Here is a 27,826-nt window from a genome sequence, read left to right as displayed (position 1 = left end):
GGAGCCTTGCGGTGGAACTGGCTACAAAGCCCCATGCACGCCACCTCCACGTGACACACCCTTACACTCCAACCTCTCTCCTCTGCCTCTGCTGCAGGGTTTGAATATCACCGTTTGAATATGAGATGAGAAGTTATTTTTGTTTCTCATGGTTCTGAACCTTTGGACCTCTCTAACTCAGAGGGATGTAGATACACAATACATACATTCAAGCCTGAACTTTGAATTTTTTGGGGGGAAAAGAGTGAAATGGAGGATTAGGTGGATCAGTCAAAAATTGCAAATCAAAAAAATCAAACCATAATTACGAAGAGAGCAAGTCCTGCAAGTCCAATACCTGCTTCTTATATCAAAATGAATCAGTCTTATTTCGTCTGCAAATACTGAAAACTAGCATTATATTTGAAAGTAATTGGCATATTATTTCTATAATCATTCAATTTCTAATTCCTAGTTCCTAATTTTTGGTACACAGCTAAATATATTTTGTATAAAATCATTACTGCCTAACATCATTCAAAAATTATGAATTGATAACCTTAGAAAAGCAATTGCTGTATTTCTCAGTGTAAAGTTGTTTGCTGAATATTTAGCTAAACTCCAAAGTATATTAAAAAAAATCAATGTATCATCAGCCATGGATTTAATTTAAAATTGACCACATCAAGCATTGCAGGAATGTCAGGCAGGATAATATGAATTGTAATAACAAGGAACTGCAGATGCTGGTTTATACCTAATAATATAATAATATAAACTAATATAAATATAAACCGTTCTTAAATTACCTTTTCAATTGGTGTGTAATCAGGTGTGGAACTAACAAACTCCTCTACAATTAGTTGTAGCAGTCCTTTTCCTTTTGCTGCTTCTGCTTCTATTTTGTCATTTAAAGTTACCATTTCAATCATGTCCAACATTAATTGTACAAAAATTAACTTGAGGGAGGTCAGCTTCCTCATTAGAGGCAAAGTTAAACCTGTCATCTGTAAATAAGCATTAACAAAAAAATGTTAAGAAAATAAAAGCAAAATTCTGTGACTCAAGTTTGTATGGCATCTTGAAAGAACATAAAATTATTGCAATGCAAGCCAATGACCATATTAGTTAAAGTTCTGCTGCTACAATATTCTGCAATGCCCATGCACCAGAGTTTAGGGTAATGGGCCTGTCCCACTTGAGCGCTTTTTCAGACAACTGCCAGCGACTGCTTCCTTCACCAGCCCGCTATGCAGGCGGAGGACAGGGCAAGCGGGGGCAGCACTGTCTGAGTGAAATTCACATCGAAGCCAATGTGATACAGACACACACCGCAATGAACAGAAAAGTTGGCGCTGTAATTTTGACAGTGAACGCACAGTGCACAGGAAGGGTCATGTTAGTCCTTTAAAAGAGGGTGGAGAGGGAGGGGAGAGGGGGGAGGAGGGGGGGAGAGGAGGGGGAGGGAGGAGGGGGGAGGGGAGGGGATGGGTGGGGAGGAGGGGGGAGGAGGGGGGAGGAGTGGAGACAAATTTTAAAGAAGCCAGAGATACATGGCTGTGAAGCGCGGCGGACATTAACATTACCGGTCGGTTATCCAGAGAAATATAGTTATTTAGTAACAACTTCATTATTCAAGATAGATCTATAGTTTTTGCCACATAGCCATTTATATTGTTGAGGTTGATGTCGTATATTTTTGTTTTCAAAATGTGTAGATATTTTACCGTTCTGAGGGGTAACAAGCTCATCAAGTCACAGAGTGCATCCTCCTCAATCAAGATGGCCTTTTGTATTAGTGCATATGCATCCAGCAGCCAACTATATTTTATCTCATTTTCTTCACTGCATTTAGCGATGAGGCTTTAAGAAAAGAAAGTTGCAAAAACCAGGATTCAGATTTTTTAAAACATCTTTGATTTAATATTAAGTATTCTGTTACTCCCACTTTCCTCTCAATAAAGGGAATTTATAACATGCAAACGAAAACATGTACTGATCAGAGGGGAAATGAGGCATATGGAGGTGTAAAACCCCTGTCTCACGCTGTGAGTCGACACACAAGTGACCCCGAGTTTAAAACAAATTAAACTCATGGTTATCACGTACAATTAACGTAGCAGGAACGTCGGAACTCATCGACGAAACTTAGCGACTCGTGGCGCTAACGGCAGGTACCCGGGAAACTTGTTAACGCTTGAAAAACTTTAAACATGACAGACAGGGTGGCGACAGGGGGTGGCCAACAATAAGATGGAGAAAGACAGAAACACCGACAATAGTGCATGATCTCTCTCGCGTTATAACCATATAACCATATAACAATTACAGCACAGAAACAGGCCATCTCGACCCTTCTAGTCCGTGCCGAACACATAATCTCCCCTAGTCCCATATACCTGCGCTCAGACCATAACCTTCCATTCCCTTCCCATCCATATAACTATCCAATTTATTTTTAAATGATAAAAACGAACCTGCCTCCACCACCTTCCCTGGAAGCTCATTCCACACAGCTACCACTCTGAGTAAAGAAGTTCCCCCTCATGTTACCCCTAAACTTCAGTCCCTTAATTCTCAAGTCATGTCCCCTTGTTTGAATCTTCCCTACTCTCAGTGGGAAAAGCTTTTCCACGTCAACTCTGTCTATCCCTCTCATCATTTTAAAAACCTCTATCAAGTCCCCCCTTAACCTTCTGCGCTCCAAAGAATAAAGCACTAACTTGTTCAACCTTTCTCTGTAACTTAGTTGCTGAAACCCAGCCAGTTATGGCGGGTGATTGTCGCCTGCCCGCTGTTTAGGACGCTAAAGCCTTGGGATCGTTGCCCTTCGTGTTGGCATGGAGGGGGAGGGGGGTATTGTGCTGTTTGATCACCCCCTGCAATTCCAGGGACAGGGAGACACAGCGGCTTTTGAGACTGGTGGACAATCACTATCAAAATGTCTGCCCACACATACAGTACACCTCTCCTACACTTGTCTCCCGTACTAAGTCACTCCAACAGCCCCCTTCCTCCCCCCACTCACCTCCCCTCCTCCCCCCCTTCCCCCCTCCACCCTCCCCCACCTTTCCCTCCCAACTCCAGTCCCGTCCCGTCCCGATCCGACCCCCTGGGAAACTGAAGGGAGTGACAATCAACTGTCACGGATACAAATAATGTCAAACACAAGAAAGGGCAGATGCTGGTTGACAAAAAGTGAACACACAGTGCTGGAGTAACACAAAGACGCAGCAGAATTTTGGAAATGTCATCCCGTCCCCCATTCCTTCTCTCCAGAGATGCTGCCTGTCCTGCTGAGTGACCATACTGAGGGAATTCCCACGTATATGAAGCAGAGAGAAACGCTCTGGCACTGGACGGTGCGCATTTTCCCTTTGTAGGTCATATCAATAGATGCGGCCATGCTGAATTCTATCTAACTCAAAGCCGCAGGATGGAGCTCTCTTCAAGATTCAAGATTCAAGATTCAATTTAATTGTCATTTGGACCCCTTGAGGTCCAAACAAAATGCCGTTTCTGCAGCCATACATTACAAACAAATAGACCCAAGACACAACATAATTTACATAAACATCCATCACATCGCAGTGATGGAAGGCCAAATAAACTTATCTCTCCACTGCACTCTCCCCCCCCCCCCCCATGTCAGAGTCAAAGTCAAAGCCCCCGGCTGACGATGGCGATTGTCCCGCGGCCATTAAAGCCACGCCGGGTGGTGCGAAGTCGCACACCGGGTCTTGGTGTTAGAGCCCCCGGCGTGCGCTCGCAGAGTCCCGCGGCCATTCCAAGCCACGCGGGGCGGTGATGTCAGGCCCCGCTCCAGGAGCTCTTCAACCCCACAACTCGGGCGGGAGAAGTCGCCGTTGCAGGAGCCCTGAAAAGTGGTCTCCCTCCAGGGACCCGCGGGCTCCCGGTGCCGCCATCCGCCAGACCCGCAGTTGCAGCCTCCGAATCTCCGGAGGTCGGGCCGCAGCAGCAGCAGCGCTCCACCACCGCTCCTCCCGCTCCGGACTCGGCCAGCTCCGCGACGGTGAGGTGAGTCGTCTGCACCAGAGTCCCCGGTTTCTCCTGTTGGAGGCCGCTCCTTGTTGCAGCCCCAACGACAACGGAGACCCGACAGAAAAGGTCGGGTCTCCCGTGCAGGGAGAGATTTAAAAGTTACCCCCTCCCTCCCACCCCTCCACACACACACCCCAACAAAAAATAACAAAAACTACATAGAAACATAGACAAAAAATAATAAAAACACGGACGGGCTGCAGAGGCCGCTGCTGACGAGAGTCGCGCCACCTACCGGAGAGTGTAGAAATGTGTTTTCTTTAACACTGTTGCTTTGCTGCCACCGCCTCCTTGCTGCACAATGGCAGCGAGTGCGGGGCCGAGATCCTGCCTAGTTTTTTTAAGTTCTGAAATTGAATAACTTTCAATACTGGATCAGAATATACTTATTGTATGAGATGCTGTCCAGCTCCTCTATTTGGTACTTAAAACAGGCCTTCTTCCACGGATGGCTCAAGAGTAACTCGGGAGAGGAACTTAGTAACTAGGTAGAGGAACTTGCTACAACGCAGAAATGAGAAGTAAACGGCAAACTTAGACATACACGTGCAAACTCGTTTAAACTCGTGAACATTAACATGGAATCTCGTAGACAACCACGAGTGTGATTTTTTCTTTCACTCGGGATCACTCGTGGGTGGACTCGCACCGTGAGACAGGGCCATAAATTGTACAAAAAATAAAGCAATTGTGGGAGCTATTTTCCTCATTTGTATTTAAAATACATTAAATTGCAGAAAAGTAAACATACGTCAGTATACCAACATGTTCTTTCATCAAATCCACTGATTCCTCCCTGTATCCATGTTGTGTCATCATAATGTTTGAATAGTGCTCCAATTTAGCACACGTTGAAACCAGCTTTTCTATCATCTCTGGTTTCTTTAATCTTGTGTTGCCCAATGCTTTCAATGATTCTATTTCAATGGAAGTCAACCTACAACAGAAAAACTAATATGACGAACAACATACACTGCACATTTAATAGATAGTGTTGAAAAGAAAAGAGATGCAATTGGAAACATATATCCTCGGGTATTCAAACAAATCAACTAAAATAACATAACAAGCATATTGCATGCAGTTTGATTTTAACCATCTGGGCAATAATTTGGTGAATGGGAACAGACACAGACCACCACATACCATTAACCCCCAATCCACCACCATTGTCACTGCTAGAGTACAACCCCCTACCCTCTACCCCTCCTCCATCTTCCTTCCCCCCTTTCCCACAGATCATTACGTATATCCATGTCTTTTATCCTCTCTCTCCTTATCTGTGAAGTCCAGATTTAATTTGTCTCCTTTTATTTACACACATTTCAGGCATGTCTGATGATTCATTAGCCTTCACCACCCTTTTACAGTTGCCCTCTACGTACAACATGTTTTACCTCTAACTTCTCCAACTCTGATGAAATATAATCAACATGAAAAGATATTTCTGTTTCTCTCCCTATATATGCTCACTCATCAGCTAAACATTGCCAGCAATTTCTTTAATATTTTGATGTCTAACTTTTGCAGTATTTTGTTTTTGGAGTCATGTTTAAGTTTGGCGCTAGCTGCTGTTAGTTTTGAGGGAATAAATGCAGGAAGCCGGAGCTGCATGGGATTAGAAGTCAGTGAATTATGAGGCAGCAGTCTTAACCTTATAAAATGTGCCTTCAATCTTTAAATGACAAAGATTGATGTTAAGTGGCGGCAAACAGTGTCACCACAGAGGAAGTGAGCAAATCACTAAAAAAACTTAAGCCATTAAAAAAATATTCAACCAGTTAAATAAAGCCATAAGGCGTCGTCTAAGAAGATGTAGCTTGAATTAATTTAAATGCAAACATGGGTATAATGTCACGTTCTCTAGATTGAGAAATGGGGAGAAGTTTGGCTCTTTAAGTGTTTTAAACAGAAATGAGAAAACATCAGAAGACTCTGGTGTGAATGTAGGTGGCATGGTTGGCAAGATTGCAGATGACACAAATATTGGTGATATAGTGGACATCAAAGAAGGTCATTCATGATTACAATGGGATCTTGATCAACTAAGCCAAATGCTGAGGAATGGTAGATGTTGTTTAATTTAGATAAACGCGAGTTGTTACATTTTGGTCGGACAAAGCAAGGCAGGACTTACACAGTAAATGGTAGAGGCCTGGGAAATGTACAACAGAGAGATCTAGGTGTACAGGTACATTGTTCCATGAAGATGGCAACACAGGTAGACGGAGTGGCGAAGAAGGCATTAGGCATGCTTACGTACATCGGTTCGAATACAGAATACAGGAGTTTGGACATCATGTTACAATTATACAAAATGTTGGCATGGTCATCATGGCAATTCTATAGGAAAACTGTCATTTAATTGGAAATAATTTATAAGGATGTTACTGGGTCTGGAGGGTTTGAGTAAATGGAGAGGCTATGTCTTTCTTCCCTGGTGCGTAAGAGGCTGAGGGGTTGATTTACCGAGGTACATAATATCACGAGGGCATCGATAAGGTGAAAAGCTGCACTGTTTTCCCAAAGTAGGAGAATCTCAAACTAGAGGGATTAGATTTAGATGAGAGAGGATAGGATTAAAAGGGACCTGAGCGGCAACTTTTTCGCACAGTGGGTGGTGCATAAATGAAACAACAACCAGAGAAAGTGCTAAAGACGGGTGTAATTACGACATTTAAAAGATATTTAGATAGGTATACAGAAATGTTTGGTGGGATATGGGACAGGTGCAAGAAACTAGGACTTGCTTGGTTAAGCAGCTGTCTGCATGGATAAGTTGGCACAAAGGGTCAGTTTCCATGCTATTAGCTCTATGTAAGCCAACAGTTGTGAACCTGGGTTTTAGGATGGACAGTGACTTTAAATTAGATCGCCAAATATGCGCGGTGGTTAAGTCCAGCTTCTTTCACCTAAGGAAGCTGGCGAAGGTGAAGCCCATTCTCGAGCGGCAGCATTTTGAGACAGTAATCCATGATTTTATTACATCTAGGCTGGATTACTGTAACGCGCTCTATTTTGGTGTTGCTCGTTCTTCACTGGCTCGTCTCCAGTTGGTTCAGAATGCTGCTGCTCGCCTTTTAACAGGGACTCGAAAGAGGGAGCACATATCGCCAATTCTGGCCTCCCTACACTGGCTCCCGGTGCACTTTCGGGTTCATTTTAAGTTACTGTTATTTGTTTTTAAATCTCTGAATGGGCTCGCCCCGCCTTACCTCCCTGAGCTGCTCCACCCATACACTCCTGCCCGGTCCCTCAGGTCAGCTGGTCAGCTGCTCCTGGAGGTACCGAGGTCTAGTCGGAGGCTCAGAGGGGATAGAGCCTTCTCTGTTGCTGCTCCGGCACTCTGGAACACCCTGCCGCTGCACATCAGACAGGCCCCCTCACTGTCCATCTTCAAATCCAGTGTTAAAACGCATTTGTACTCCCTGGCTTTTGACCATGCCTGAGGCTTTGCTTCTGTTTGTGGTGTTTTTGATGTTTCTTTATTTTACATGTCTTTTCCTACTATTTCTTTTGATTGTTATTTTTGGTGTGTATTAACTTTTTTGTCAATGATTAGTGATGTACAGCACTTTGTTGCAGCTATGTTTGTTTTTAAAGTGCTCTATAAATAAAATTATTATTATTATTATTATTATTATGATACCATCGGTGACACTTCACAACTATTGTCTTTGCACTGTACCTGGCTTCCATTGAAGTTATCATAAATTCAATAACTGAAGCTCGATTTGGTGTTTCTTCTGAAGCAGTCTTGAATCTGGAAATTCCCTGTTGTAAGATCCTGCAAGCCTGGAAATGTAGCAATTCATGATAATATGATAAATATTAATATGGTAAGTGCAGCTTACCTTTAAGCAAGATTTTAAATTTACCCTTGATTTTGGATATGTTGACACAAATTTTCTGAACATCTTATAAACTTGACAGAAGGTTGGAAGACAGTTAGAAAGGCACATAGGTAAACACATAAACATACACACCCGGACAGATAGACATGGCAGACAAACAAATAAATCTTGCAAATATCAATGCTGGACAGTTAAGACTGGTGGATGTGGCAAACTGTCTAATTTAATACTCCAAAGATTTTCCAAGCATAGCAGTTTAGTTCACAGATACAGAGCTGAAACAGGCCCTTAGGCCCACCAACCAGCGTTCCACGCACATTAACAGTATCCTACACACAATCGGGCCAATTTTACATTGATAACAATCCAAATATCCTACAAACCTGTATATCCTTGGAGTGTGGGAGGAAACCAAAGATATCGGAGAAAACCCACATGGTCATGGGGAGAACATACTTATGAATGTACATTTCATAGTAATAAATGATGGAAAATAAGGACCAACCTCTATCTTCCTTTCACTTCTTCTTTCAAAAGTGACATTGTACAAATCACAATTAAAAGGACATTCTTCTCTAAAACAGGCACAGCTTTTCTAAAAAATCGGAATAAACAGATTGTGGCAGGACTCTAAAATGTCCAGCCAAGAATGAGACGGGAGATGAAGTTTGTCCAATAATAATAATAATAATAATAATATTTATTTATATAGCACTTTTCAACAAAACCAGTATTTGAACCAAAGTGCTTTACAGAGATTGATTAAATTAATTGAACAGATCAATGTAATAAATCCATACAAATCAAAAAAAGAGAAAAAAGAGAAAAAGAAAAAAGACACAGAAACAGTACACTATAGAAATCAACATGAAACGTCCCCCCACAGCAGAATTCACTGTGAGGGAAGGCACCAAAAATATCCAAAAAGTCCAAGTCCAATAAATCTTTGTTTAAGAAGAAGGGTTGTCTGAAGAAGGGTTTCGGCCCGAAACGTTGCCTATTTCCTTCGCTCCATAGGTGCTGCTGCACCCGCTGAGTTTCTCCAGCTTTTTTGTGTAACCTCCAATAAATCTTTATTGTTAGCTACAATACAGCTCCCTGCTACCACAACCAAGGCATGGGCGTTCCCGCCCTTAAATACTCCCCAGGGGAGCCCCGTGACCTGCACCTCCTGTCACCAAGACACGTGACTCCCCCCTACAGAGCCGAGGGTTCGCACTGTGCATGGCTCACCACCAGGGGCCGCCACAAGATATTCTTTCCCACACGTCCTTTCCAAGTGAAGAGCAGCAAAATTAATGCTAACGCTTCAGCCATCAAAAGCATGAGATTAATGATAAAATGACTTAATATGTTTTCCAATTAAATCTCCAGACCAATATTTATTGTCTGTCTGGTGTAGCTGGACGCCTGAGTGTGTGACTCTGGTTCTGGAATTTAGTTAGTTTAAGACATTGCGTTCTATTAGTTCTGAAGATTACATTCACTCCTTGGGGAAGTTTTTTGCAGATAAGATACAACATTGCAACAAGAAAGATTGGGAAAAGTGTTGGGGGCAAAGATCAATCCTTGTTTAAAAACAACCATCACTGAGATTGGCTCTGTTGTAGACCCATTGATTAGTGCCAAGTCTCTTGAGCCATCAGGGAAGAAATGTAAAATGGATATGAATTTCTGAGCCAATACCTTTTGAGAATAGTATTCTGCAAGATGTACTAATTGATGAAGTCAAAAAACACATTTGATGGATGCTTCTGCATGTAACATTTTGTTTTGGAGTTGTTGCATGTTGCTGATCATATCCACTTTACCTCTAGATTAATGTAACCACGCCATGATTCAAGGATTAGTTCTTCATGCAGAGGCACTTCAGAACCCTGGCAGTTATGTACCCTGTGGCACATAGCATGGAATCCCCACAACTTTGTAAAGCTAGGTTCAATTCTGAACTCCGGTACTGTTTACATTGACCGTGTGTGTTCCTCCTAGTATTGTGTAGGTTTCATTTGGTTGCTCGGGTAACAAACTTATGTCAGATGGCAGATTAATAGGTCGTTTAAATTGCTACAGATACCTTGGTAACTGCTAGATTCTATACTGAGATGATGAGAATGTAAGGTCAATAAGTGTAGGGTTCAGTGTAGGGTTACTGCAAATGGGCATCTGATAGCTTTTGCAAACTCAATTGGCTGAAAGGGTCTGCAGTATTTACATTCTATTTGACTGGATATAACTCTATTATAGAACTCTATGTAGTCATCAAAGCTGGACTGTTGTCACCAAATCCAGGTGTTTGAAAGTAAACTCCTACCACCAAAATAAAAATAGCAATGTTCGTTCCTTTTGAGTCCATGGTGGTACAAAATTGTATACAAAGGTATTATCTATTTTACAATAATTAAAGTCTGAATTGTTTCTTTAGTGCTTCTTCTTATTAATCAGTTTCTTGCAGAATGGGACTAACATTGTTTCCTCACCTGTTCCTTCGAATCTTTGAGATTCTCTCCAAGAATTGCATTTACCAAACAGGTAATAACATCATACCAGAAGTATTCATTTCCTCCTATGCTTTGAGCTTTTTCCAACAGCAGTTTAGCCTGACCAAAATTCCTTTCATAATTAGCTAGAACTGCAAGAAGGTAAAAGATTTTCGCCAAAGAATCTTCTTTTTCAAGTTCCTAGTTTAAAAGATAAAACAGAAAAAGGAAGTTATATCCATAAATGTTCATAGTTTAACGAGAATTAAGAGTGGAAATTGCTGATATTTCAACATATATGAAACTGTATTAAACAATCAAATAAACATGGGTGGTTACAAACATAAGTGTAAGAAATAATAGTAAGAGCAAATGAAAAGATTCCTCAAGATTGTTCTATCTTGTAGTAAGATCATGACTGATGTTTGACCACAAAACTTACTATACAATCTAATTCACAAATCATTTGTTATGTGCATAGTATTCAAGCTGTGGTTCAACTGGCATTGTATACACGACTCTCTATCATGAATTCCATACTGTTTTACAAAGACTAATGGAAGAAAATAATCCCACGTGCCTTTTGAAGCACCTTCTTGGCTTGTCATTCTACCTTTCAGGCTCTGTGGACATCCACCACAAGGTCTCTCTAAACCCGTATGTTACTCAATATCCTCCTATTTATGGTGCGTTGCCGTGATTTGTTGCACATTCACAAAAGCATCACCTCACACTTCTTTGGAATAAGTTCAATTTCTACATTTCTGTCCAAATGACCAGATCATCAATATTCTCCTGCAGGTTAGGCCAAGGTTCCTCTGTCAATCACATGGGCATTTTCTGTATCATCTGCATTCATCTTTATTGTGCTCCCTTTATTTAACTCTTTAACAAATACTATAATAAACAAGGGACCAAGATGAGATTCTGCGAAACCCCATTGCTGACATACAACGTTCCAGTCACAAAAGCAATCATCCTGCTTTGCTTCCCACCACTGAGCTAATTTTGGACTTAAAATGCCATTTTTCCTTCGATCTCAGAGCACTTTTTGACACGCCTATATGTCTAAAATCTTGCTATAAATTAATTTTATTGAACACAAAACCCTCATAGGCCCTCCTTCAAATCAGTCAATCATATTTTTATCCAAATAAACCCCTGTTAATTATCAATAATCTATGCCCCAAAATTGATTCCAATATTTTGCACATCAGTTAAACCAACCAACCTGCAAATAAGGGGAAATTCATAAATGATGATTAGAGCTTCTTCAATTTCTTCCTTTACTTCTTATAACTGCCAAGGATATATTTCATCAGGACCTAGCAATTTATTGACAAGGAACTGCAGATGTTGAAATCCCAAGCAAAACACAAAGTGCTGGAATAACTCGCCACATAGTGTTTTGGTCAAGATTCCAGCACTTGAGTCTAAAGAAGGATCCGGACCTGAAACGTCACTAATCCATTTGGTCTGCAGATGCTGCCTGACTTGCTCAGGTACTCCAGCACTTTGTGTTTTGCACTAGCACTTTGTTCACTTTCAAAGATGGTAAACCCCAAAGGTCTTCTCTTTTGCCGTGCTTAACTCATCCAATATAGTTCACATTCTTCCTCCCGAATCACAATGTTGTCTTTCTTTTGTGAACACAAAGTATTTATTGGCAATCCAATCCTCATCCTCTGCCTCTTCATGCATTAAATTTTAGTCTTCAATTCAGTTATCCTCTAACTCTTCCTTTACATATAAAACCCTTTTAAATTTTGTTTGCTTTTATCCACTGGTATTTTGTATCCCAGGCACTACATTTCAGGAGGATTGGCAGGGTTTTGTTTCCGTGAACTTGCATAACACAAACAATTTATGTCGGAAAATCAACCACAAATCATGTTCCCACATGACAGAAGATGCCTGCAGTAATGGCAATCCCAACCTGCTGGTCTCCCAAGCACTCACTAACATGTACAGGTTGTACATAAGGTCAGGTGTTCATAAGCAGAGGAGGACATAATGCCTGAACAATAGTTCATGCATGAAATATGATTTTTGACGAGAAACTCCCAAAGACTGGGAAGTGAAAATGAATGCTTGCTTATATTTCTTTGGGTGGTCTCCAGAGTGAGACTTGAACCGCTAAACTGCCATTCATAGACTCAAGTTCTACTAACTGAGTCAACGTTGAAACCACAAGGATGTGAAAACCTGAGAGGATAAAGAAAATGATGTCAGAGTCATAGTCATAGACATACAGCACAGAAACAGGCCCTTCGGCCTAGTTTGCCCATGCTGGTCAAGATGCCCATCTACATTAGTCCCACCTGTCTGCCTTTGGCCCATATTCCTCTCAACCATTCCTATCCAAGTGCCTGTCCAAATGTAATTCCATATACCCACCACCCTCTGTGTGAAAAAGTTTCCTTTCAGATTTCCATGAAATCTTTCCCCTCTTAAGTTCAGTTTAGTTTATTATTGTTTATTATTATTATTGTCATGTATACAAAGGTAAAGTGAAAAGCTTTGTTGTTGCATGCAGTCAACTAAAAGACTATACATGATTACAAATAAGCCTTCCGCAGTGTACAGATACAGATAAAGGAGATAACATTTAGTGCATGATAAAATCCAGTAAAGTCTGATTAAAGGTCAGTATGGGAAGGGGAAATTAAAATTTTTGGCAACTGAGCGATCGCATAGGCCAAGACGAAGTGACCGAAGGTGTTCAGCGAAACGATTGCCCATGGTCTCGCCGATATATAGGAGTCCACACCTGGAACAGCGGATACAGTAGATGAGTTTGGAGGAAGTGCAAGTGAACCTCTGCCTCACCAGAAAGAATTGCTGAGGTCCCTGAAAAGAGTCGAGGTGGTATAGGGACACGTGTTGCATCTCCTACGGCTGCAGGGGAAGGTATCTGGGAGGGATGGTTTGGGTAGGAAAGGATGAGTTAATCATGGAGTTGCAGAAGGAACGGCTGGAAAGTAGATGTGGCTAGTGGTGGGATCCCATTGACATGGTGAAAATCTCAGAGGATTATGTGCCGTATGCTACGGCTGATAGAGTGAAAGGTGAGGACTAGGGAGACCAAAAGTGATGTTGATGTGGCTCTCGATGCGATGCTTGATTCAACTAAATGGAAAATTATTCAAACAAAATTTAATTGGGAAGATATTGCAAACTTTTTTACTCTTTTGTAAACAGCGGTACGTGAATATTATTCAGTTGTAATAGACTGGGGAAAGATTTATCATATTGTTCAGAAGCAATCCGAGGACTTTGGGAATGATATTGATTGTGTCCATAGTACCTTTATAAAATATACGGGATTAGAACCAGACACAGGCAAATCTGCTTTAGTCAGTACTATTGTGCACGGGTTGCAACATCTAAAACAAATGATCTGTGTAACTTGCGTAAAATGGGAAAGGAAATATAAGCACGATGTTGTGTCTACTTTACAAAATTGTCAGCGCCAGAATGAAGAATGGCAGCAAAGAGTTAATGAGAAACCAGGAAATATCCTAGTAGAGGCATCTTACACTGTGGGTCGTAAAGCCCCGAAGGGAAGAATGTTTGTAAGGGGTAGAGCCAAGTCACTGGGAGGGGGGGGCAAGTAAGAGTAACTTGCTTTCTTTGTGGTCAATATGGACACTGGGTTAAAAAGCTGTCTGTTCCGTGACACTTCATACACTAACCAGGGACACCATCCCAATGTTCACACTAACAATGTGAACCCCCTTTACTGTGAGTAACTCTTACAACTTGATATTCCAGACCCAAGTATGCAGAGAGCTCTTAACCACTCTCACAATTAATTGCCTCAGTAAAGAATTCCTCATTGTCACTGGGGCGACACACTCCATGGTGCGATCCTTAGACTAACCTCATTTGCCAAAATCGAACTCATCGTTAAATGTTGTCAGCGTTGCGGGACAGCCTCTATCAGAAAAAGTCCATACCACTATCAGAAAAAGTCTCACCTGACGTCCAAGGCATAAAGGGTGAGCACCAGTTCCTCATTGCAGAAGATGGACTGGTCATTCTTTTGGGAAGAGACCTACTGTATTTTGCAAGCTAGGATGCACCGTTCTCTTACTGGAATGACTCTTCAAATTCCTGAATCACGGTATAGTCGCGTTATGGCTCTTTTAGTCTCAGAAAGAGAGCAAGGAGCTCAAGTCTGGTTTTGAAAAATATTGACTGATATCTTTCCATGCCAACTGCTGCATAAGGTTGAAGAGCTCTCTAGTTTCGGATGTACAATAAATCCACAATACTGGCACACCAACTTAAACTGCACAACCTATTACGACCCTACATGACAAGATGACATGTATGCAACTTCTTGCCATGGCAACTGTAAACTGCTCAATAGACATTAGTGCAAGAGTAGGCCATTCGGCCCTACGAGCCAGCACTGCCATTCACAGTGATCATGGCTGATCATCCACATTCAGTACCCCGTTCCTGCCTTCTCACCATATCCCCTGACTCTGCTATCTTTAGGAGCTCTATCTAACTCTCTCCTGAAAGCATCCAGAGAATTGGCCTCCACTGACTTCTCAGCTTAAAATTACTTCTACATACTGAGGGGCAGAAGGTGTAGCAGCAGCAGTTGAATTACGTTTGGATCAACTGTGGTTATATAAAAGAAATGGAAATGCTGCATCCCATTTAGCCCTTTATATTAACAAAGGATACAAAATCAAAGATTTGGGCCTATGGTATTGAGACTTTCCAAGAATTTAGATATAAAGGAGTTTGAAGTAATGGGGGAAAAGCTAGCTGCTCTGGACACAAACACTTTCCGATTAAATATCCAATCCATTGATTGTGAATATGTTTTTGAGCACCGTGCTCGAACAAAACATTCACTTCAAATGATATTGCGGGAAGATCTGATGGTTCAAGTACCCCCCCACCTATGGGCAAAGTATTCCAATGAAGTTGGCCGCATTCTTTCAGCCAAACCTTTTAACGTCAGGGTAGTCACAACTAAACCTCTGCCACGAAAATCTTAATACCCACTCAGCCCAAAAGTAGAAGGCGGCATAGCCCCTGTAATTAAATAATTGAGTGATCACGGGATAATTGCCCCTGCAACACTCTTATTTTACCAGTTGAAAAGTCAGACATAATATGCCTGGAGATTTGTTCAAGACCTTCGCGAATCAGCCAATTGTGTGATTCCAGCCTTACCCTGTAGTACCTAATCCAGTGACTGTACTTACTCGTAAACCTCTGAACTACACTCATTACACTGTTATAGGTCCAGGCAGTGCATTTATTTTGTGCAAATCCACCCTGACAGCCAATACCTATTTGCTTTCACTTACAAGGGGCGACAATACACGTGAACCCAATTGCCACAAGGATATACAGAAAGCCCCACCATATTTTCACAAGTGCTACAACATGACCTCGAAGATATTGTTTTATGAAGGAACAGTGCTGATACAATATGTAGATGACCTTCTTCTAGCCTCACGCAGCCTCCGAGCATCTGAGACTGACAGTCTTATCGGCCTGTCCCACTTAGGCTGTTTTTTAGGCGACTAGGCTGTCACCACATGGTCGCCGGAGTGTCACCTGTATGGTCATGCGTAGTCTCCTCGGTTGCCCAAAGAGTCGTAGCATCTTTCTGGTCGCTGCTGGATTTTCAACATTACAACATTTTCAAACATTTTCGGCGACAGTGGGTTGACGCCGTCGGTAGCTTGCCGTAGCTTGACGTCGACTAGGTGTAGCTTGACTTCTCCTGACGTAGGTGCTGTCGTAGGTTGTCGCCGGTGCTGACCGATGAATTTCATTGGCGACTACCTACGTCAACCGGTGATACATACTGAATTGTCTTCAGTTGTCGCCGACAGGGTCATAGCTTTTTGTAGCTTGTCACAGGTGGACGTAGGTTGTCGCCTGTGTGGTCGTAGGTGGACGTCCTAATGGGTCGCCGGTTATCGGTAGCTTGCCGTAGCTTGACGTCGACTAGGTGGTAGGTTGTTGTAGCTTGACATAGACATTGTCGTAGGCGGGTTCCAGTCGCCGTTTTTTCGACGACCTGCTAAGACTATGACAGTCGCCGGCAATCGCCTAACAAACTCGCCTATGAGGGACAGGCCCTTTTCCCTTTAACGATCCTGAGCCACGAAGGGACACAAAGTTTCTAAGGACAAACTGCAACTTTGCCAGACTAGTGTAATATATATACAGGCCATGTACTCTCAGAGGGATCAAGATTAATTTCACAACAGAGGGTCACAGCCATTCTTAAAATTCCTAAACCCATATTGAAGAAGGAACTTGTGCATTTCCTGGGGATGGTGGGATACTATAAGCAGTTGATTGCTAGCTATACACCTCCCACCTCCCCCCCCCCCCCCCCCCCCCCCCCCCCCTCACCCCCCTACCCACCCCCCCCCCAAACCTTCAGGACTTAGTTATGCCAGAAACACCAGAGTGCCTCGTATGAACTGATAGCAATAACGCAGCCTTTGACACACTAAAGTCCATGTTAGCATCTCCTCCCGCACTCAGCTTGCCAGATTACCCAAAGCCATTTCACATCTTCGCTACTGAGAACCGGGGGTTTTTGCAATCAGTCCTAACTCAGCACCATGGTAACGGACTTCAACCTAAAGCCTATTACAGCATCCAAATTGATCCTGTGACACGCGATCTCCCTCAATGCCTGAAGTCTGTCACCGCCGCATATCACGCTGTTATTACATCCCAAGCTATAACGCTCGGCCATCCCACAGTATTACATGTACCACACTCAGTGGCTTCATTACTCACCCGAGCTGCAGCCCAGCATGTCACAGCTGCCAGAGCATCACGTCATGAGACAGCCCTCCTTAAAGACCCATCACTCTCCATTGTGTGCTGTGCCACACAATAACCCATCAACTCTGTGCAAGAAAGAACTGCAGATGCTGGTTTAAATCAAAGGTAGACACAAAATGCAACAGTAACTCAGCAGGGCAGGCAGCATCTCTGGAGAGAAGGAAAGAGTGAGGTTTCTGGTCAAGACCCTTCTTTAGACTGATGTCAGGGGAGTGGCCAGGGCAGAGATAGGATGTAGTCGGAGACAGTACGACTGGTGGGAGAAGGGGAAGGGGAAGAGGATGGAAAGAGAGAGAAAACAGGGGCTATTTGAAGTTAGAGGTCAATGTTCATACCGCTGGGGTGTAAGTTACCCAAGCCAAATATGAGGAGCTGTTCCTCCAATTTGTGCTGGGCCTCACTCTGACAATGGAGGAGGCAGAGGACAGAAAGGTCAGATTGGGAATGGGAGGGGGAGTTAAAGTGCTGAGCAACCTGGACATCAGGTAGGTTAAGGCGGAATGAGCGGCGGTGTTCAGTGAAATGATCGTCAAGTCTGCACCTCTCACCGATGTACAGGAGTTGACATCTGGAACAGCGGATACAGTAGATGAGGTCGGAGGAGGTGCAAGTCAACCTCTGCCTCACCTGAAAAGGCTGTCGGGGTCCTTGGATGCAGTCGAGGGGGGAGGTGAAGGGACAGGTGTTGCATTGTTAATATTGGCTAAATTAAAGAGATCACAAAATGGAGGATCTTTGTCTTTGCAGGGCCCGCTTGGCCTCTTTCTGTGAAAGTTGCAAACTGAGAGTCACGGCTCCAAAGAGTCTGGAACCGAGATGGAAGTTGAGGATAAGGTGAGGTCCAGATGTCCTTCCTTTGTTAATATGTATGAGGGTTTTTGCAGAAGAGCTGAGCAGGTCTGCAAATGCATGGTTAGGATTGGTTATAGAGGGGGGTATAAAAAGGCATTGTTAATTATGCTGCAGAGTGTTTGTGCTGCTATTTGATGATTGGTTAAAGTGTGAAGCATTGTTCAAATTGTTTATACAACCAGGGAAAATGTTTCTTTACTTTAGTTAACTGTCTTCCTTCTAGAAGCTTCTGTGGAAACATTGTAATGGGGGTACTTTGTAATTGTGTTAGGGAACTGTCAATAACTGTATAATATGATAGATATGTGTGATAGGGGCAGACCCCCCCCCATATAGTTTCGCGCCACGCGTCCGATGACCTATAAAAGAGTGAACCCCACATGGATCGGAGTTGATCTTCTGGAGTTGCACTTGGGATCGTGTGACCTGCTGGAGGTGCCTGCTCGTACGTGGCTGAAGGGCTTGGACGAGTAGAGACAAGGATCGGACCCATGGTGGTTAGGTATTGTAAAGGGAGTTTGTTTGTGTTTGGTAAGAGTAAAGAACAGTTGATTGACTCAGTGTTTTACTGAACTAGACTAGGGGGGTAAACTATAGGAGCATAATTACAGAATCTCCCGCGGTTGATGGGGAAAGTATCTGGGGAGGGGGCGATTTGGGTGGGAAGGGATGAGTTGATCAGGGAGTTGCAGAGGCAATGGTCTTTGTGGAGAGCAGAAAGGGGAGGAGATGGGGAGATGTGGCCAGTAGTGGGATCCATGTTGGAGGATTATATGCTGTATGCGACGGCTGATGGGATGGAAGATGAGGACAAGGGGGACTCTGTCCTTGTTACGAATGGGGAGGGAGGGAGAGCAAGAGCAGAGCTGCGGGATATCGAGGAGATCCTAGTGAGCCTCATTGATAATGGAAGTGGGAAACCCCCGTTTCCTAAAGAATTAGGACATCTCCGATGCCTTTGTATGTAAAACTTCATCCTGGGCACGGGGTATTCTGGATATGTGAAGACAATGGTTTTACATCCCTTCCTACAAGTTGGATTGGGACCTGTACCATGGGATATGTAGCTCCTAATGTTTGGGGAGTTAAAAGCCTCCAGACTCACTTGATCAGGAATCATGGTCAGCCATCCCCAGGGAAGGTTAGACACAGGGGAGAGGTTGAAAACCCACTTGTTGACGCAATACATGGTTCCACAAATTCCTCCGCACGCCAATACGTGGCCTGGGAGTAAATACGCTGGAGAAGGCAATTATCAACATTTTAGCCACCATGGAACAAATAGAGAACATGACAGTGGACGTGAGTTTGTCCTTTCACTCTGAAGTCCAGTCTCTGTACTTGATGGTTATTTAAAATCAATTGGCTCTGGACTTTCTCCAAGTGGCCCAGAGGGCAGTGTGTGCGGCCCTCAACGAATCCTGCTATTTCTTCTCTAACCAAGCCAAACAAATTAAAACTGATGTAAGGATTATTCAAGACCATGTCCACTCCTGCATAACATCTCAGAAATTAAACCCGTTGACTGGTGGGGGGTGGCTCCCTGACCTGGGAAACTAGGCTGGAGGGCTCTTTAAGACCATTTAAAAATATGCTATTATTATTTTGTATTGTATTGTATTGTATTGTATTCAAATTTATTGTCATTGTCTCAATTTGAGACAACAAAATGAATTTCCCTTACAGGCAGTATCATAAAAAAATCACAAAAAAATAAAAAATAAATAATAAAAATAAATAATAAATAAATAATAAAACATAATAAAAATAAAATTGAAATTGAATTAAAATTTTTTTAAAAAGCACAAACACAGAAAATCCACGACACAACATAACATAAATGGCACCAAGGTGAGGAAGGCACCATAGTCCAGCCAGCCTCCCCTCCGTGTTCATCCGTGGACGGGGCCTTCCGAGCACCCGCAGTCGCCGCCCCGGGTGGCCCGATGTTCAGGCCCTCACGCCGGACTGGTGGAACGCTGACGCCAAACCCCGACGGTGAGCATCCTCCTCCTCAGCGGCCCGGACCTCCTGATCAGCCGCCTCCTGCTGCCGGAGTCTGCAGCTCCTGAGTCCACAGGCCGAGCCGGGCAGAGTCACAGGACCCCGCGCTGTCCATCAGCGCCGCCCGCGTTGGGAGCTCCGCAAACCGCAGCTCCATGATGTCGGTGGAGCAGGTCCAGCACTCCGGGCTCCAGACGGCGACCCCCAGTAAGGCATCGCCAGCCCCGCGATGTTTCAGCGCTGTCCCGCCGCTGCTGGAGCTCCGGTCGATCCCGGCAGGAAAGGCCGCGCCAATCCAGGTAGGTAGGCCGCTGTGGGGGGAGGGGGGGGGCGAGGACGCGACTCGAATAATAGTTGCGTCCTCACCAGGAAGCGGCTGAAGGACGGTATCCCCCGCACCGTGCCCTCTTCCCCCACATAAAGACACCAAAAAACCACAAAAAAACACACTTTTACATAACTAAATAAACAAAAAAACAAAAAGATACCGGGCTGTAGGTGGAGGCTGCTGGCACCAGCGCCACCGGAAGTACAACACCGGTGGCGCTGGAAGTACAACACCGTTTTGGCCGCTGTTGTCACCATATATGTACTGTTCCAGCTATCACACTGCCTCATTCGAGCTCTCTGCTTATTAAAACAGCACACCTCTCTCAGTGCTGAACCACAACATATTATGATTCAATATAATGATGATCACGCTATCATGCAACTCATGAATATATCCCTGCATGGTGATACTGATAATACTGACTAACATTTTTATGATTGTCCTGTTAGGAAATAAGGGGGGATTGTGGTAATTGTGGGATGAACTAAACTGTTCTTCCATTTTGTCTTTCAACATGGGCAGCACTTCACTCTGTGGGAATTGAACTTTTGACTCTATGGGCAACCTTGTCCTGGCCTGTCTAGCACAGGAATCAAAAGTTCAATTAATACAAAGAAGTGCTTATGAACTCAAGGGTACACCGAGATTCCATATCTTCCCACATAGATAAGGAAGCCCGTTTCTCTGTTGAAAGTTACTGAATGCTAGATCACAAAAGTTAACCCGGTAAACAAGTATATGTGACTCATGATTGCTTCTATGCTATCAAAAATGATATAAAAATAATGCATCCTAAAGCCACCAGGAAGTTTGTCAGGGCCCTGGACTTGGATGAGTCGTGCCAGGAGGTTTCTCTTCCTTCTATGGGCAGTGTGTTTGGGCGACTGACCCACCTGGAGCACCTAATGGAGAGGTTGCTCCAAAGAGATATGCTCCAAAGAAGGGAGCTATCTGAGCCCAGGCACAATCTCTCCCTCTCTGAGGAGGGGAGCATACGAGGCTAGTTTTACACTGACTAAGATTACGGAGGCACAGCTGGGGAGCATGCTTCAAGGCATGAGGGGAAGCCTCAGGAGTACCCCCCTCGGCATCCAAATTTGCCATCCCTTCCCATACAGGGGAACCACTGGGATAGGAGTTAGCCATGAGCATTAACTATCTGGCCTCTCACAGCTCCAAGATCAGGTTATGGAGGAACCCACTACCAAATACCATACCCCAGTAAACTGTGCCTCATTGAATGACCCGGCAGTGAATCACTCCATCTGGGGACACACTGGGGGGTAGGGGCGTCAGAGCCCAGGAGGTAAAACTACAAAAAAAAGTTAAGATTACTTGCCTCAGGCATCACAGCCTTTGCCAGGTCGGTGGATGGGGGGGCCCCTCTCTGATGTTCAGCAGGACGCCATGGCATTAATGTGCAATGCACATTTTGAGATTAATTGACTTCGAAAGAATGCCATCCGTCCTGCTCTGAACCCAAAATTTGCAGCATTGGGTAAGGCCGGGAACATCCAACCACCAAACCTCCTGTTTGGGGAAGATCTGCCTAAGCAGGTCAGGGAGCTGGATGATGAGGCAAAAACAGTCGGCCTTATGAAGGGCCCAACACCTTTTAAGACTTCATCCTTCCGGCGGCAGTACCCCTATCCTCCTCTGTACACCAGACGATTCGCCGGATATGGTGGGCATCAAGAACAACAGGCACAGAGACCTTTTTTAGGGCAGGGCCCAAGCCAGGCCATGTTCAAGATGTGCAGATGGCGCCCTCCAACAGCCCTAACCCCCCGACCTCGGGGGCAGAAGCAAACACCATACCGCCGATAACCACTGAGGTAAGTGAGTCTGGTTCTTTGCGTAACACATTTTTGATGGGTCAGTTGCAAGTTGGGGCGAGATTACAATTTTTCTTACATGAATGGCATTGGATAACATCTGACCCGTTTATACTACGCAGTATACAAGTTTCCAAGTTGAGTTCCTTTTCAATTCACCTCCACCCACACAGCATACACCAAGCCGCACTTTTGTTCCTTCACAACAGGAGTGTGCGAATGCACAAGCTGAAATCGAATCTTTACTCAAGAAAGGGGTAATTGAGATCGAGTCATGAGTCTCACCAATTTGTGTCCAATATATTTACTCGGCAAAAGAAGGATGGAGGATGTCGAATCATCCTTGATTTGACTGAGCTTAACACCTTTGTGCAATATAAACACTTCAAAATGGAAAACTTTGTTACTGCCAAACAACTGGTTTCCAAGGGATGTTACATGGCATGCATCGACGTCAAATATGCTTACTATTCGGTGGCCATTCATAAAGACCACAGGAGATATTTAAAGTTTAGCTGGATGGGACAATTGTGGCAGTTTAAAGCATTGCCTAATGGCTTAACCTCAGCCCCCAGACTATTCACTAAATTGCTAAAACCAGTCCTGGGGCTACTCAGGGCACAGAATTATATAGTCATGGCATACTTGGATGACATCTTAATCATTGGGAAGACTATGGAATTAGCTGAATTATCTGTGTCAGCTACCAAACTCATGTATGAGAGACTGGGGTTCCTAATCCATCCAGTTAAGTCCAAATTGGTACTGTCTAGAGTAATTTATTATTTGGGATTCACCATTAACTCAATTCACTTGTCAGTGACTCTGCCTTGTGGCAAGCATTTAGAATTAATTGAAGCCTGCAGCAACCTCATTGTTAAGAACAAACCTTCTATGAGACATGGGGCTAGTATAATTGGCAAATTAGTGGCTGCTTTCCCAGCTGCTCAGTTCAGGCCTTTGACTACCAAAACCTACAATGTGCAAAGGAGCAGGCACTCAAACTTCATAGAGGTCACTTTGATAGACCCAGTCAGTTGCCAGCTGAAGCCATTGCTGAGTTACAATTGGTGGAAGACCAATATTCAGTATTGCTCTAGTACTATTTTAGTTGATACACCACCAGTTATCCTGCAAACTGATGCCAGTGCGCTAGGTTGGGGTGCTACCAACACCGTCTCAAGCTGCGTTGGCAGATGGAATCTGCAGGAATCATTGATGTTTTAGTCACATGGTATTAACTACTTAGAGTTGTTGGGAACACTCTATGGGCTAAAGGCTTATTGTAGCAATATGCATCATGTGCATGTTCAACTTCAGGTTGACAACACTACAGCAATGGCATACATTCATCACATTGGTGGAAGTAAGTCTGTATCCTGTGATAAATTGTCTAACCTCATTTGGCAGTGGTGTATTATGAGAAACATCTGGGTTTCAGCTATCTACTTGCCAAGTAAATATAACATGGTGGCGGACACCAGGTCACGAGAATTCAATGACCACAAAGAATGGATGTTGAATCATGAAGTGTTTAACGACATTGTCATTCGGTATGTGTACCGGACATTGATCTGTTTGTATCCAGACTAAATCATCAGTTACCAAATTACATTTCATGGGAACCAGACCCAGGGGCAATAGCAGTAGATGCATTCTCGCTACACTGGGGTGGAAAGTTCTTGTATGTGTTTCCCCCATTTTGCCTCATCAGTCGATGCTTGGCCAAGATCAAGCAAGACACCGCCTCTGGCATATTGGTAGTACCAGACTGGCCTACTCAGCATTGGTTCCCACTTGTCCTAGCTATGATTACACAGCCTTTTATGGCTGCCCCAAAAGCAGAAATCTGCTGGTACATCCTGTGACAGGGGAAAGCCATCCTCTTCATGACCGAATAAATTTATTGGTTTGCAGATTCTGAGGAGACCATTCCTGGGGCTCGGACTTTCAGATCGTACGGTAGATGTGATCACTTTGGCCTGGAGGAAGAGCACCCAGAAACAGTACATCACTCATATAAGGAAATGGGAGATGTACTGCTCTCTCTCAAATATTTCATATGATTTGGCTTCCATCACGGATGTTTTGGAGTTTCTTTCTACACTATTCTACGACCAGAAACTCAGTTATAGTGCCATAAATAGTGCTAGGAGTGCTTTATCATCTTACTTATAGCTGGAGTCATGGAACCACACTGTCGGATCTCACTCATTAATAACCAGATTTAGGAAGGGCATTTTTAACTCTACTCCCCCTAGGCACAGATATGGGATGTGAGCGTGGTCCTCACACTGCTCCGTCAGTGGGCACCACCTTCATCTCTGTCTCTGCCTAATCTCACACTTAAGGTAGTCAAGCTCATGGCACTGGTCTCAGCACAACGGGTCCAGACATTGAACAAACTTAGACTGGACCGCATGGTTACATCTTTTGACAACTTCACCTTTTTAGTTGATGACCTAATAAAGCAGAGCAGACCAGGGATGTTGGGGCTCAAATTAAGTTTTATGGCTTACCCCTTAGACCAACGGTTGTGTGTTGTATCTCACATACTACAATACATTAAGGTCACTAAAAGCCTCAGAGGCTCGGATTATCCTTATTCATCAGCTACACCAAACCTCATAGGAAGGTTACAGTGCAGACCATTTCAAGATGGATAAATCAGGTTCTGGCAGCTGTAGGAGTGGATACTGACACTTTTAAACCTCATTCCACCAGGGCTGCATGTACATCAGCAGTGAGGGATATGGACGTCCCTCTCGACCGCATTCTAGCGGCTGCGGGATGGTCTAATCAACTGACGTAGCAAAGGTTTTATAACAAACCTATCACCAGCCCGGGGACTTTTGCTAGTTCTGTTTTAGGTTATTTTTTACAGTTTCCCCCTGGGTGAGAGGGGTCACTATTATTTTCTCAGCAATTTTTATCTATGTTATGTTTGAATGCATTAATTATTTCTCACTCATCCTGGTCAACTGATGCAGTGTGTGACGCATGGACTCGTTTCCATGGCATTAAATTACAGAGCTTCAAAAGCTTCATGTAGTCACTCACGTAACTCCGAAGTAAAATAGTAAGATTAAACGAGAACTTACCAGTTTGAAGTTTGATCTTTATTTTATGAGGAGTTACAATGAGGGATTACGTGCCCTCCGCTCCCAACCCTCATAACATAAAGATCTTCTCGAAATTCTAGTCAGCTCTAATCTTACTATTCTAGTTCAACAACTGTTATCTGTGATTTAACACCGCTGCTTTGAAGATTGACGCACATGCGGTTTGAAGGCCTTCTTCATGTAATCCCTCATCGTAACTCCTCATAAAATAAAGATCGAACTTCAAACTGGTAAATTCTCACTTAATCTTACTAATTTGCTTAATCACTTTGCTGCTTAATTATTTTGCTGCTTATATATTTGGCATGACCTAACAATCTCGAATCTTCTCCGCAGAAACACCAATATTGCCTCTCCACTTTCAAAACTTCTTTAACATGCCATAAAAGCCACTGAGGTCTACTTCAATTCACGCCTTTCAAAATCTTTGAAAATACATTCTTGTGGAGAATTGCTGCAGGAAAATTATTTTTGCTTTTTTTCAACTGCAGCTTTTATAATTATTAAAGAGTTAAACTGGAACTCATAAGATAAAAAGATACCTTTACTTCAAAAGATAATCTTGATTTATTTCAAGACCTTTAATTTCACACAGAAATCATTAATAACAGTGCTAAATCATCAGACACAGCTGTAAACTAACCTTTGCATCCTTGTGGGCCTCCGATAACAGAGCTCTGGCAGGCTGGTAAAATCCAAGATGCAGTAGTACCTCTGCTTTATTGATCCACACATCCACAACAGAAACACCACTCAATCTCTTTCTGGTTAGTACAGGTGAAGACATATGCATGGTCTGTATTTTCAAAAATAATTTCTTCAGAGATACCATTCACAAACTCTTCTGCACAAACTCTTTTAAATACTCTGATTCATACATTTATGTCTATTTTCTGTAAGTTCCACAAACCATTTGGCATTGAGAAATGCAACTGCATTTTAAATAACCAATATCAATTCCTATCTGAACTAGGTAAGATATAAATGCATTGTAAAGTTCAATTTTTCCAAGTCTTTTCATAAATTTGAATGATCCATCCATTTCCAATAAATCCAGACTGTAAATGCCTTAGAAAAAAATGCCAAAAAAATGATATAGGAACTTAGTATGTTCACTATCTGCAGTTTTTTGATCAAGTTTAACTTATTTAATTCATATCGGGACAATGAAGACACTGTTCTATCTCATTTTAAAACATTTTTCTTCAGTTGGATATTAAGATCACGGGGCCTTTTTTCTGTTTCCTGTCCATCTCCTATATTGAAGAATTGAGTAGCAATGCATAATATTAAAGTTAGTAATAATACCTTCGGAAGAATATGACGACTATCCCTACTTTAGTTTATGCGAGGCTTGAAGGGGCACAGAAAGTGAAAGCAAATGTGAAGAACACATTTGTCACTTTTCCAAAGATCTCATTAATTTGCAGCTCTGTAATAATGACCAAACTGAATGATTGAATCCATACACCTGTGCTTTCTCTGGAAAGAGTCCTTTAGATCTGCCATCTCACCATTGTTTGTTTCTCCAGCTGTTTGATAGAGGGCATGTTCAAAGCCAAGCACTTATTTACCAATAGCATATTCATATTGTGATGGCATTACCATATTACATAATTTAAGCTGCAGGAGAAATAACTCTGTGTATTGAAGAAGCTCCATTAAATTATTTATTGATTTGGAAAATGTGATCAAATGAATCCATAGTGCCTGCCAGTTTTATTTTTACAGTAGTCTCTGTGCTTTTCTAGAGATTCATTTACAACCGTACTTTTAACCACCACAACAAAAGTGATGAATATAGCATAAAGTAGTATTAGAGCAATGACGCACCAGTTCACTGTTAGAGGCTGTTTGTGCCACTGCTGCGTTGCCATGTGAAGTTAGCAGGCTTTCGTGTGAAGACCCTAATTGTAGATCCTTCATTCGAGCAATCGCTTCCCGGCATCTTAAGAACACAACATTCAAGTTAAACATTTTCACTACTCAAGATTTCAATTATTTCTGGGTAATTGCAGTTAATTATTTACACGTTATTATCTGAGGAATGCATTGTAGATATCTGAAAACAGCTTTTACTTATATTTTATTAAAATATTGATCAATAATTTATTTTGATGTCAAATTTACTGATATGGTCCGGAATAGGAATCCCATACGTAATTGTCACCTTACCAAGTTTTCTACCACACTAGCTTCGGCAAGAGTATGCACATGAATAATACTTTATTTTTTAAAATTACCTTCAATTAACCACTTATTAATGCATAAGTATTGCCACATCAACCTGATCTAGTGATATATGGTGCCAGAATGTGGGCTCTTAAAAAAACCTTGTGGTCTATATTTTCTCTACTACATTAAGTCATTTTGGAGCTATGTTGGCTGCAGTAGACTTTCAGGACAGCAGGGAAGGATGAAGACCCCAACATTCCAGTGATGTGGTTGAGAATGAAAACGGACCTGT

General features: G+C 42.9%; 1 protein-coding gene across 3 annotated transcripts in view; it reads right to left on the bottom strand.

Moving 5' to 3' along the window:
• Positions 1-27,826, bottom strand: part of LOC129703923 (cilia- and flagella-associated protein 46) — a 219,745-nt gene that overhangs the window by 68,512 nt on the left and 123,407 nt on the right. For all 3 annotated transcript variants that reach the window (XM_055646637.1, XM_055646638.1, XM_055646639.1), the window contains 7 exons: positions 27,193-27,307; positions 26,003-26,155; positions 10,373-10,573; positions 7,730-7,836; positions 4,793-4,978; positions 1,707-1,842; positions 789-986 (listed from right to left, as the gene is read on the bottom strand). In XM_055646637.1, the coding sequence (XP_055502612.1) occupies positions 789-986; positions 1,707-1,842; positions 4,793-4,978; positions 7,730-7,836; positions 10,373-10,573; positions 26,003-26,155; positions 27,193-27,307 (1,096 nt within the window). The remainder of the gene's footprint in view (positions 1-788; positions 987-1,706; positions 1,843-4,792; positions 4,979-7,729; positions 7,837-10,372; positions 10,574-26,002; positions 26,156-27,192; positions 27,308-27,826) is intronic.

This window comes from Leucoraja erinacea, chromosome 15 (assembly GCF_028641065.1).
Source record: "Leucoraja erinacea ecotype New England chromosome 15, Leri_hhj_1, whole genome shotgun sequence".
Lineage (NCBI taxonomy): Eukaryota > Metazoa > Chordata > Chondrichthyes > Rajiformes > Rajidae > Leucoraja > Leucoraja erinaceus.
This window is presented reverse-complemented; position numbering and strand designations above follow the sequence as displayed.